This window comes from Lactuca sativa, chromosome 7, assembly GCF_002870075.4.
Source record: "Lactuca sativa cultivar Salinas chromosome 7, Lsat_Salinas_v11, whole genome shotgun sequence".
NCBI classification, from domain to species: Eukaryota; Viridiplantae; Streptophyta; class Magnoliopsida; order Asterales; family Asteraceae; genus Lactuca; species Lactuca sativa.
In genome coordinates, this window is record NC_056629.2 from 36853171 (window position 1) to 36865224 (window position 12054).

At 44.7% G+C, this 12054-nt stretch overlaps 1 protein-coding gene across 1 annotated transcript; it reads right to left on the bottom strand.

Moving 5' to 3' along the window:
- Window positions 1-462: 462 nt before the first annotated feature.
- On the bottom strand, window positions 463-942 carry LOC128127218 (uncharacterized). Its single transcript, XM_052765651.1, has 2 exons — window positions 657-942; window positions 463-593 (listed from the first exon to the last, which is right to left on the bottom strand). The coding sequence occupies exons 1-2, from the start codon at window positions 940-942 to the stop codon at window positions 463-465; spliced, it is 417 nt and encodes a 138-aa protein (XP_052621611.1).
- Window positions 943-12054: the final 11112 nt, after the last annotated feature.

The following is a 12054-nucleotide window of genomic DNA, read 5'->3' on the forward strand; positions in this document are numbered from 1 at the left end:
TTTAGGCCGTGAGTTTTTTTGGGAGCCCCATGCGTTTTTTTCTATTTGCAACAATCTTCGACGACACGCATGGTCTAGAACCTAGGCCGTGCGTTTTGGCCCTTTACCCATGCGATTTGGAGCCAGCCCGTGCCAAAATCTTTTTTTTCTTAAAAACCTCGAAGTGGCAGCATGGGCAAAAATTATGACCATGCGTTTTAGCATAAGACCGTGTGTTTTTGGCTTACCCCGTGCGTTTTCTTTCTGTTAACATGAAATTCACGATTTTTTTTTTCAAAACCAAATTTTCTTTGAGCATTACACAGGAAAATTAATTGTGCGGAACCCTCGAAAAGACGTAAAAAATTTTCGCAACACGGATGAAATAAATCAAAATAAAGAAAATAGAAAGAAATACTCCCGAGTTGCCTCTCAGTTAGCCGCCCTTGTTTCAAGTCTTTGGCTTGACTTTGCCCTTTAGATTCACTCAATGTAGTCCGGGCGTTCCAAGCTATCAACCTCCATATCTTTCTCTTGGAAACCTTCATAGAAAACCTTTAACCTATGGCCATTAACTTTGAACACTTTTCCAGTTTTGTTACTCTTAATCTCAACTGCACCATGATCAAATACATTAGTAACAATGAACGGTCCTACCCACCGGGACCGTAACTTACCAGAAAACCATTTAAGTCGAGAGTCATAGAGTAATACCTTTTGACCAATCTCAAAGGTCTTACGAGAGAGGTACTTATCATGGAATGCTTTGGTCTTGTCTTTGTAGATGCGTGAACTCTCGAATGCTTCATTTCTTATCTCTTCCAACTCTTGGATCTCTAACTTTCGTTGAACGCCCGCTTCATCCATCATCATGTTTAGCTTTTTGACAGCCCAGAAAGCTTTGTGTTCCAGTTCAACAGGGAGGTGGCAAGCTTTGCCAAAGACAAGTCTATAAGGTGACATCCTGATTGGAGTTTTATATGCAGTTCGGTATGCCCAAAGTGCATCTTCTAATCTCAAACTCCAATCTTTGCGGTTTGTGTTCACTGTTTTCTCAAGTATGGACTTGATTTCTCGGTTTGACACTTCAGCTTGTCCATTTGTTTGCGGGTGATAAGCTGTGGACACCCGATGTTGGACTCCATACTTCTTGAGAACTGATCCAAGAGTTTTGTTGCAGAAGTGTGTGCCCCTGTCACTGATCAAGGCTTTTGGAGTTCAAAACCTACATAAAATGTTATCCTTGACAAAATCTACAACAACTTTTGCATCATCAGTTCTTGTTGCCTTTGCTTCTACCCATTTGGAAACATAGTCAACAGCCAAAAGGATGTATAAATTCCCAAAGGATGAAGGAAAAGGACCCATAAAGTCAATACCCCATATATCAAATATTTCACAAACCAAGATGGGGGCCAAGGGCATTTGGTTTCGGGAACTCAAAGAACCGGTCATTTGACATCTCTCACAACTTTTACAAAAAGTGTAAGAGTCATGAAAAAGTCGGGGCCAATAAAATCCACAGTCTAAAATTTTCCTGGCAGTTCTTTGAGGACCAAAATGCCCTCCACAAGCATAACTATGACAAAAGTTGAGAATAGATTGTACCTCATGTTCTTCAACACATCTTCTTATTACCTGATCTGCATAATGTTTCCAAAGGTACGGTTCATCCCAAATGTACCTTCTCGCCTCTTTTTTGATCTTATCTCTCTGTGACCTCGTGAGCTCGGGTGGGAACTTTCCCGTGACCATGAAGTTGCATATATCTGCATACTAAGGTGGTGTTTGGATAGCAAACAAATGCTCGTCCGGGAATGTGTCATGGATGGGAATCGCATCTTCGGGTTGAACTATTCGGCTCAAATGGTCGGCGACTAGGTTCTCTTTCCCGCTCTTATCTTTGATCTCAATATTGAACTCTTGCAAAAGCAGCATCCACCGTATTAACCTCGGCTTCGAATCTTTCTTGGTAAGTAAGTGCTTTATGGCTGCATGGTCCGAGTATATGATCACTTTAGTTCCAAGGAGGTATTTCCGGAACTTCTCCAGTGCAAAAACAATAGCGAGCAACTCTTTTTCTGTTGTGGTGTAGTTGCATTGTGCACTGTCAAGGGTCTTTGATGCATAGTAGATGACATGGTGTGATCGACCCACCTTTTGACCCAATACTGCCCCTACAGCCGTGTTGCTCGCGTCACACATGATCTCAAACGGGAGATCCCAATTAGGTGGTTGGATGATTGGAGCAGAGGTGAGTAAATCCTTCAAACGATCGAAGGCATCCTTGCATGGCTGAGTGAACTCAAATTCAGCATCTTTTTGGAGTAGTTGACACATCGGCACTGTAATCTTTGAAAAATCTTTAATGAACCGCCGATAGAAACATGCATGGCCAAGAAACGAACGAACTTCCCGAACATTTGTCGGGTAAGGAAGACTTTTGATAACATCTATCTTGGCTTTGTCAACTTCCAAGCCTTTTCGGGACATAATATGACCTAGAATCAATCCTTTGTCCACCATGAAATGACATTTTTCATAGTTAAGCACAAGATCTGTGTCAATGCACCTTTGCAAAATTTTTGTTAGATTGCTCAAACATTCATTAAAGGAATTTCCATAGACTGTGAAGTCATCCATGAAAACTTCAATGATGTTTTCAACATATTCAGAAAAAAGGCTCATCATGCATCTCTGAAATGTTGTGGGTGCATTGCATAGACCAAAAGGCATACGCCTATAAGCAAATGTGTCAAAGGGACAAGTGAAGGTGGTTTTCTCTTGGTCTTCCGGGGCTACTGGAATTTGATGAAAACCCGAGAAACCATCCAAGCAACAGTAATGAGATTTACCCGCCAATCTCTCTAGCATTTGGTCAATAAATGGCAAAGGAAAATGGTCTTTTCTCATTGAGGCATTCAACTTTCTATAGTCAATACAAACCCTCCACCCGTTTTGCACACGAGTTGGCACCAAATCTCCCTCAGAATTCTTGACAACTGTGACCCCTGCTTTTTTCGGGACTACCTGAACGAGGCTCACCCATTTACTATCTGAGATAGGGTAAATCATACTTGCATCCAAAAGCTTCATGATTTCTTTCTTTACCACCTCCATCATGGGTGGATTCAGTCTTCTCTGTGCCTCTCGAGTTGGTTTGAAGTCCTCCTCCATGAGGATCTTATGCATGCACAAGGAAGGGCTCAACCCTTTTATGTCAGCAATTGTCCACCCAATAGCTTTCTTATACTTTTTCAGCAAAGTTACCAACTCATCTTCTTTTACAATGGACAGCTTGTTGGAGATAATGACAGGCAAAGTCTTCTCTTCCCCAAGGTACGCATACTTCAAATGATCTGGAAGAGTCTTCAATTCTAGCTTAGGTGCCTGTACAACGGAAGGAAGAAGTTTTGTGTCAGAAATGGGAAATTTCACATTGCTGTTATCATACCTTATTTTCTTCTTTTCTTCCATGCTCTCCACAATTTCCAGCAACTCTTCATCTAACTTGAAATTTTCTGCAATTTCTTTGACTGACTTGCTATCAAAATTCCTGCTCAAAACTAACTCCAACAAATCATGGTTAGTCAACTCAAAACACTTTTCAGTCAAAAGTTGGATTATATCAACAAAATTTATGCAATGAACATCACTTGGGTACCTCATTGCTTCATAGATATTGAAGTTGATGACCTCCCCATCGAATTCCATGGACAATGTACCATTGTAGACATCAATTTTTGTTCTTGCTGTTTTCAAGAATGGTCTACCTAAAAGTATGGAACTCGAGGATGGATGGTCATCATCTACCATATCAAGCACATAAAAATCTGCAGGAAAGACAAGCTCATTAACTTGCACCAAAACATCCTCTAATACACCTTTTGGGTGTACTATAAAACGATTTGCAAGTTGGATGATTACCCCTGTTTTTGTTAAAGTGCCTATGCCAATAGATTTATAAACAGAATATGGTAAAACATTAATTGAAGCTCCTAAATCTAGCATAGCACGGGGGGTATACAAGTTTCCCAATTTGCAAGGAATGGTAAAAACACCTAGATTCTTGCACTTTGGGGGCATCCTTTTCTGCAAAACTGCAGACACGTTTTCACTTACTTTCACTGTCTCATTACCTCGCAGTTTCTTTTTAGATGTGCAAAGTTCCTTAAGAAACTTAGCATACCTAGGTACCTGTTTGATCGCATCTAAGAGAGGAATGTTGACTTCAATTTTCCGGAACATTGCCATGATTTCACTATCTTCTCTCTCTTTTTTGTTGCTGCTCAATCTTGATGGAAAAGGTGGTGGTGTGATCTTTGCTTCTTTCTCTTCCGGCTTCTTTTTCTCCACCATTTTTTCTTTCTTTTCATCCTTCTTTGGTGGTTCTTCTATCACTAACTCCTCTTCTTCTTCTTCGGGCATCTTCGGGCCGTCATATTTCTTTCCACTCCTCAAGCTAATTGCACAAGCATTGTGCTTTGGGTTCTTTTCAGTTTGAGGGGGTAGCTTTCCTTGATTCTCCATTTTGCTCACTGATTGAGCAAGTTGTTCCATATGTTGTTCAAGATTCTTGATGCTTGCCTTGGTCTCTTGCTGAAAACTTTGGGTGCTGGTGGCAAGGCTTTTGACTATGTCTTCTAAGGACATACTTGAGGATCCAGCTTGTTGAGGGGGTTGTAGTTGCCTCGGTTGGTAGTTTTGTTGTGGGAATGGAGGCCTTACTTGGTAATGGGGTGGGGGTATTTGTTGATAACCCATGTTTTGGTTGTTGTTCCACCCTTGATTGCCTCGGGGCTGATCATAAGTTCTTTGATTATGCCCGGAATAGCCTCCTATAACATTTGCTTCTTCATATTCTTCTTCTTGCAATTGAGGACACATATCAGTCGGGTGTCCCACTTGAGTGCAAATGCCACAGGGACGGGGTGTGGATTGCACACCTTTGTCCTTAGCAAGCATCATTACCACTTTAGTCAATTCGGATAGTTGAGCTTCAATTTGAGGAGTGTGCACCTCTTTTACACCTCGAGGTGCATCTGTGTACCAATCTTCATCTTGACTAGTATGCTTTGAATCCTCCGCCATGTTTTTTATGAGATCCCGAATCTCCGTTGGGGTCTTGTCAGTCAAAGATCCTCCACTCGAAGCATTAAGAAGTCTTCTTTCCCAAGGAGTCATGCCTTCAATGAAGTATTGAAGGATTTGATACTCACTAATACCATGCTTTGAGCAACGGGCACAAAGCTTTTTGAACCTCTCCCAATATGTATGAAAGGCTTCTCTTTTGTGTTGTTTGATCCCAATTATCTCTCTTCTTAGGGCTGAGGCTTTCATTTCTGGGAAGTATTTGTCTAAGAAGAGGCATGCAAGATCTACCCATGTGTTGACCGTCCCCGGTGGAAGGTCATAAAGCCAATCTTTTGCTGAGTCTTGCACTGAAAAGGGGAATGCCCTAAGCTTGATTTGGTCTTCAGTGACATTGTGCGGTTTCATGCCAACACACACAACATGGAACTCCGTGAGGAACTTGTGGGGATCTTCATTTTCTAGGCCTCTAAAGGTTGGGAGTAGGTGAATGAGACCGGATTTCAATTCAAGGTTTGTGGCTGCCGGATAGGTGATGCAAAGAGGTTGTTAAGTAACCTCTTGCCTCGCCCATTGGCGAAGGGTTTGTTCAGGTGGTGGATTTGGAGGCGGATTCCCTCCATGGTTGTCTCCCATGGTATGAGTAGTGGTTGAAGTTTCTGTGGGTGTAGTGTTTGGGTTGTGATGAGTAGGTGAAGAGGGTGGGGTGGTATTTCTGGATGAGGATGGTTGAGGTGAAGGTAATGGACTTTCTGTTTCGGATGCGGACACACTTGAGAGAGTAATATCCTCCCAAATGTTAATGACCGGGGGATTGGATGATGAAGAAGTACCGGAAACCGGTTGCCTCTTACGAAGCTTGGGTTGCTTCCTTAACTTCTTTGCAGTCTTCTCTATCTCCGAGTCAATTGGCAGTGGTGTACCTGTACGAAGAGATCTAGGCATAAACAATTAGTAACACCGTGTCCCCGGCAACGGCGCCAATTTGTTAGGCGTGTCAGACCCAACAAATAATAGGGGTACGATATACTCCAAAATACACTGCTTTAATGCACTAAAAAGTAGTACAAGGCAAGCAGGGTCGAACCACAAAGACACGGGATAAAAGTCTATACCTTTTTTGCACAAGGTACTTTGGTCACAAAGGGGGGTTTGTTTGCAAAAGTAAATAACTAAATAACAATCTACTTTAAAAGCATGCACAAAATGAAATAGATTTGTAAACAAATTGATTGAATGGTTCTAGTTCTAGTTCTCAATGTTGTTGTTCAACTTGATTATGACTTGATGTAATTCAAGATTGCTATTCTATGTTGGTACTGAAAGATATTAACACGCTCTAATAACTCTCGCTTGCCAAATTATCTAACCAAAACACGCTCTTTGATTAGACCTAGCTTTACTAATTCAACCTAAACATGCTCTTAGATTGTATTGAAAAACCGCATTAAGTTTTGTACAAGCTTCCCAACAATGTTCATTTCTTCTCATACGCTCAGAAGTGTGAAAACATGTGATATATGTTTTACAATAAGAAAACTTATTGCTTGTTACCAATTATTAACTCAATAGAACGATTAGGTGCCCTAAAAGTTAATTAACTGCACAAAAATTCAATTCATGAAAGTGGCCAATCAAACACAAATCAAATTCAAGGATTCTAGTTTAAACAAAAACATAATCACTAGAATAGAATCACAAATCAAACATCAAATCATATGCTTCAAGTCAAGCAATCAACATGTTTTGAACAAGAACTAGAAACTAGGGTTTCTTAGCCACACATGGCTAAGAACAAATCAAACAAGAATAACATGGAATTGGAATGTTTAATCCTTACAAAAATGAAATCCAAATGTTTGCAATGATTAAGTCTTCTCAAAAGCTCCAAGAATTCTCCCCAAAATCACCCAAGATCGCCCAAACTGCTCCCAAAACCGTTCTTTTTCTTCAAAATGACGTCTCCTGCTCTTTTATTAAAGTTCACGTGACATGCCATGAGGCCATGCGTTTTTAGCATGGCCATGCCTTTTGCCCATGTGTTTTTTTTGGCATGGCCATTTGTCTTGACCATGTGTTTTTTGGCATGGCCCATGCTTTTTGCTAAAATTCCAAAGAGTCTTCACTGTTGGCTCCATCTTCATGTTTTCTGCCATGGAATGACCGGTTCATCTTCTCTTCATGTTCCAAAGCTCTACGCTCCGAGCATCCAAGCATCCATGCATCCAAGCTCCACGTTCCATGCTCCATAATGCCTGCAAAATAAATCAAAAATATTGAAGTACCAGGCATTCTTAATGAAATATGTAATTGCCCTAATAATCAACTAAATGCAAGAATTATGAAGTAGAATGCTATAAAAAGACGGAAATAAACATGCAAAATAGGTGCATAAAATGCACCTATCATCGGTTCGCGCTGAACTAGCTTCGCTTGGGAGCGAAGGACTGGTGGAAGTTTGTGACGGCGCACTATTCGCCTGCTGAGCTTGCTACAGTGACCTGGGAGAGGTTCACCGCTATGTTCCGAGAGGAGTATCTTCCCTAAGTGGAGAGGGAGCGATTGGCCCAGGAGTTCCTGACCCTCAAGCAGGGTAGTAAGTCTGTTACAGTGATTACCAGGATGTTCCATGAGAGGGTGATGTTTTGCCCAGATCACGTGTCTTCCGAGCAAGCACGTATGAGCCGATATCTGAGCATTTTCAGGAGGGATATACGAGAGTTCGCGGCGAACTCGTTGTACCGGACATTTTCCGAGCTTCAGGCAATGCTCAGAAGAGGGAGATAGAGCTGGAGACTCATGCTAGTGAGGAGGTGGGGTCTCAGGGGAGGGATAGGCTACCGGCACAGTCTCAGCCGGCAGCCAAGTGGGCCAAACCCACCAATTTGAGGACAGGGAGCCAGAAGGGTCGCATGTGTGGCAAGTGTGGCAAGAGTCATGATGGGGTATGCAGAGCAGGGTCTTGCTACAAATATGGCAAGGAGGGGCATATGGCCAAGGATTGCCCCAAAGGGTTTGCAGTCTATTTCCACTACAACCAGACCGGACACCGGAAGGTAGAGTGTCCGCAGTTGCGAGGGTCAGCGCAGGGAGCATCTCCGGGATCCGCCCCTGCTGCAGTGAGAGCTACTGATAGTCGGCCAGTGAAGGCCGAGGCACCGAAGGCACGAGGGAAATCCTTCTAGTTGATCGTGGAGGAGGTCTGCCCAGCGCCTAATGTTGTGGCTGGTATGTATTCTTTCATCTATTTATTTTGAGTCTGAGATATTGTGCTTATATTATGATATGCGTAGGTACTTTTCTTGTGATTTCTGTACGCGCCTTGGTGTTGTTTGACTCGAGTGCGAGTCGGTCTTTTGTATCTTTGGCTTTTAGTCAGCACATCAGTATTAGTCGAGAGGCGTTGAGTCGACCTCTAAGAGTTTCCATAGCTAACGAGAGGGCAGTTTATGCCACGGAGGTGATCCGAGGATGTGTACTCGAGATCTTTGGTGTTGAGTTCCCGATTGATCTAGTCCCTATTACGATAGGAGATGTCTGTGTCATCGTGGACATGGATTGGTTGAGCAGATTTAGAGCGGTTATCGACTGGGAGCGATAGCTGGTGAACATACGAGACCCTAGTGGGGAAGTTCTTACAGTATACGGTGAGGGTACGCGTTCTGGGTCGGCATTTTGTTCGGCCGCTAAAGCGAGGCAGAGTGTACAGCGGGGCTGCAGTGGGTTTGTGGCGTATGTGATGGATACTAGGGTTGACTCGGAGAGACCGAGGTCAGTTGATGAGGTTCCGATAGTGCGAGAGTTCCTGGATGTTTTCCCTGAGGAGTTGTCGAATGTGCCTCCCGAGAGGCGGGTAGAGTTCCGTATCGATTTGGTTTCGGGGGCAGTGCCTATCGCCAAGGCGCCCTATCGCCTTGCACCCCCAGAGATGCAGGAGTTATCCTTGCAGCTTTAGGAGCTGCTGGGGAAGGGCTTTATTCGGCCGAGTAGTTCGCTGTGGGGAGCGCCTATCCTTTTTGTCAAGAAAAAGGATGGTTCACACCGGATGTGCATTGATTACCTGGAGTTGAAAAAGCTGACGGTCAAGAACCGTTACCCTTTACTGAGAATCGACGATTTGTTCGATCAGTTGCAGGGAGTGTCTTGGTTTTCCAAGATTGATTTGAGATCTGGATATCATCAGGTGAGGGTGCGTGATGAGGATATCCAGAAGACAACATTCAGGACACGTTACGGGCACTACGAGTTCGTAGTGATGCCTTTCGTGCTCACTAACGCACCGACGACATTCATGGACCTCATGAACAGAGTGTGCAGACCGATGTTGGATCATTCGATGATCGTGTTCATCGATGATATATTGGTGTATTCGAGATCCAGAGAGCAACATGAGGAGCATTTGAGGGAGATCCTCGGAGTTCTGAGATCGGAGAGGCTTTATGCCAAATTCTCCAAGTGTGATTTTTGGTTATGAGAGGTCCAGTTCCTGGGGCACCTCGTTAACCAGAATGGGATATTGGTCGATCCGTCCAAGATTAAGGAAGTGATGAGTTGGGAGGTGCCGAGATCACCTATCGAGACCAGGAGCGTCTTAGGGTTGGCTGGCTATTATCGGAGATTTATTAGGGATTTCTCCAAGATCTCCGTGCCACTCACCAGGTTGACCCGGAAGGATGTTGCTTTTTCATAGGGCCCAGAACAGCAGGCCTCCTTCGAGACACTTCGTTAGAGACTATGCGAAGCCCCGGTGTTAGCTCTTCCGGAGGGGATGGAGGACTTTGTGGTGTATTGTGACGCGTCAATATCGGGGCTGGGAGCGGTGTTGAAGCAGAGAGGGCATGTGACAACATACGTATCGAGGCAGCTGAAGCCTCACGAGGCGAGGTATCCCAGCCATGATCTGGAGCTGGGGGCAGTAGTGTTCGCCCTCAAGATCTGGCGTCACTATCTGTATGGAGTTTGGTGTACCATATACACGGACCACAAGAGCTTGAAGTATTTGATGGATCAGCCCAACCTGAACATGCGCCAAAGGAGATCGTTGGATGTGGTAAAGGATTACAATTATGATATCACGTATCACCCGGGCAAGGCTAACGTTGTTGCCGATGCCCTGAGTTGTAGGGCAGAGAGCGCCTCGATACGAGACGTTTGTATGAGATTGAAAGTGATGACTCCGGTTTTGGACACCATTCGAAGGGCCCAGGCTGAGGCCGTGAGACCGGAGAACCGTAAGAGAGAGCGGGTTATCGAACAGGTATCGGAGTTCGTCACCGATAGACGAGGGCTTATGACCTTCCAGGGTCGGATTCGGGTGCCATTTGTGGGCGAGGCACGTACCATTCTGATGGATGAGGCACACCGATCGAGGTTTTTGATCCATCCTGGGGCCACTAAGATGTATTTAGACTTGAAAAGAGAGTATTGGTGGCCCTGTATGAAGAGGGATGTCGCATGGTTCGTAGAGAGGTGTTTGACCTGTCGCAGGGTTAAGGCCGAGCACCAGCGTCCCCATGGTAAGTTGCAGCCTTTGGAGATTCCCGAGTGGAAGTGGGAATAAATTACCATGGACTTTATCACCAAATTGCCAAGGACTGCAAGAGGTGTCGATGCAATTTAGGTGATTGTGGATAGGTTGACGAAGAGCGCTCACTTTCTTGCTATCAGTGAGAGCTCTTATGCTGAGAGGCTGGCAGAGTTGTACATGAGGAAGGTGGTATCGCGGCATGGAGTACCGATCTTGATCGTCTCAGATCGAGATGTGTGTTTCACTTCCAGGTTCTGGAAAAAATTTCATGAGGAGTTGGGGATGAAGCTGCATTTTAGTACCGCATACCACCCACAGACTGACGGGCAGAGCGAGTGGACGATTCAGATGCTCGAGGACATGCTTCGGGCATGTGTATTGGACTTCGGAGGGAGTTGGGACACGTATCTACCCTTGGTTGAGTTTTCCTATAACAACAACCATCATTCGAGCATTGGTATGCCACCCTTTGAGCTGTTGTATGGGAGGAGGTGTTGGGCTCCCATCTGCTAGGGAGAAATAAGGCAGCGAGTGAATGGGAAGTACAGAGATAGTGCTTCAGACGACAGAGCAGATACAATGGGTCAGGCAGAGGTTGTTGACCTCTCAGAGTCGCCAGAAGAATTATGCGGATAGGCGAAGATCCGAGCTCGAGTTTCAAGTCGGAGATTTTGTACTCCTGAAGGTATCTCCTTGGAAAGGAGTGATCCGATTCAGGAAGAGGGGCAAGCTAGGGCCTTGGTATATCGGTCCATTCAGGGTGACCGCGAGGGTCGGCTGGGTAGCGTATCAATTAGAGCTACCCGTGATGTTGGGGCAGATTCATGACACCTTCCACGTATCTCAGTTAAGGAAATGTATAGCCGACGAGTCGGCGATAATGCCATTAGAGGATATTCAGGTAGATGCGATCCTGAATTATGGCGAGAGACCAGTTGCGATAGTGGATCGGAGGATTAAAGTTTTGACGAATAAGGGGGTGCCGCTAGTTCAGGTTCAGTGGCAGCATCGGAGAGGGTCCGAGCTGACTTGGGAGCCAGAGACAGAGATGCGGGAGCAGCATCCTGAGTTGTTCGCGGAGTGAGACTTCGGGGGCGAAGTCTGATTCTAGTGGGGGAGAATTGTAACATCTCAAAAATCAGGTATACCTTGTGAACCTTCTTCTTTGAGTGATTGTCATATTTAGCCCTTGATAAGAAGATGTTTGGTTGGCAGGTACGCGGGGCGTACTGGGGTGTACGCTCAGCGTACTTGTCCGCGTTCTGATCGTGAAGGATTGTCAGGCATGCAGGGCGTACCAATGTGTACGCAAGGCGTACCCGGCCCAGAAGAGAAACCCTAATTCCTTAAGCCTCCCTATTTAAGCAACCTTATGGCCCTTTTGTTGGCCACCTTTCCCAGAGCATTATCATTTCTAAACCCTAAATCTCGTTCGTATAGCAAGGGAGCGTCTAGGA

Excerpts from the sequence above, each read along its gene's own strand:
- LOC128127218 (XM_052765651.1), bottom strand. The coding sequence starts at position 942 with ATGTCACCTTATAGACTTGTCTTTGGCAAAGCTTGCCACCTCCCTGTT. Across the intron at positions 594-656 it reads TCGACTTAAATGGTTTTCTG|TTGAGATTAAGAGTAACAAA; the intron begins GTAAGTTACGGT and ends ATCATGGTGCAG.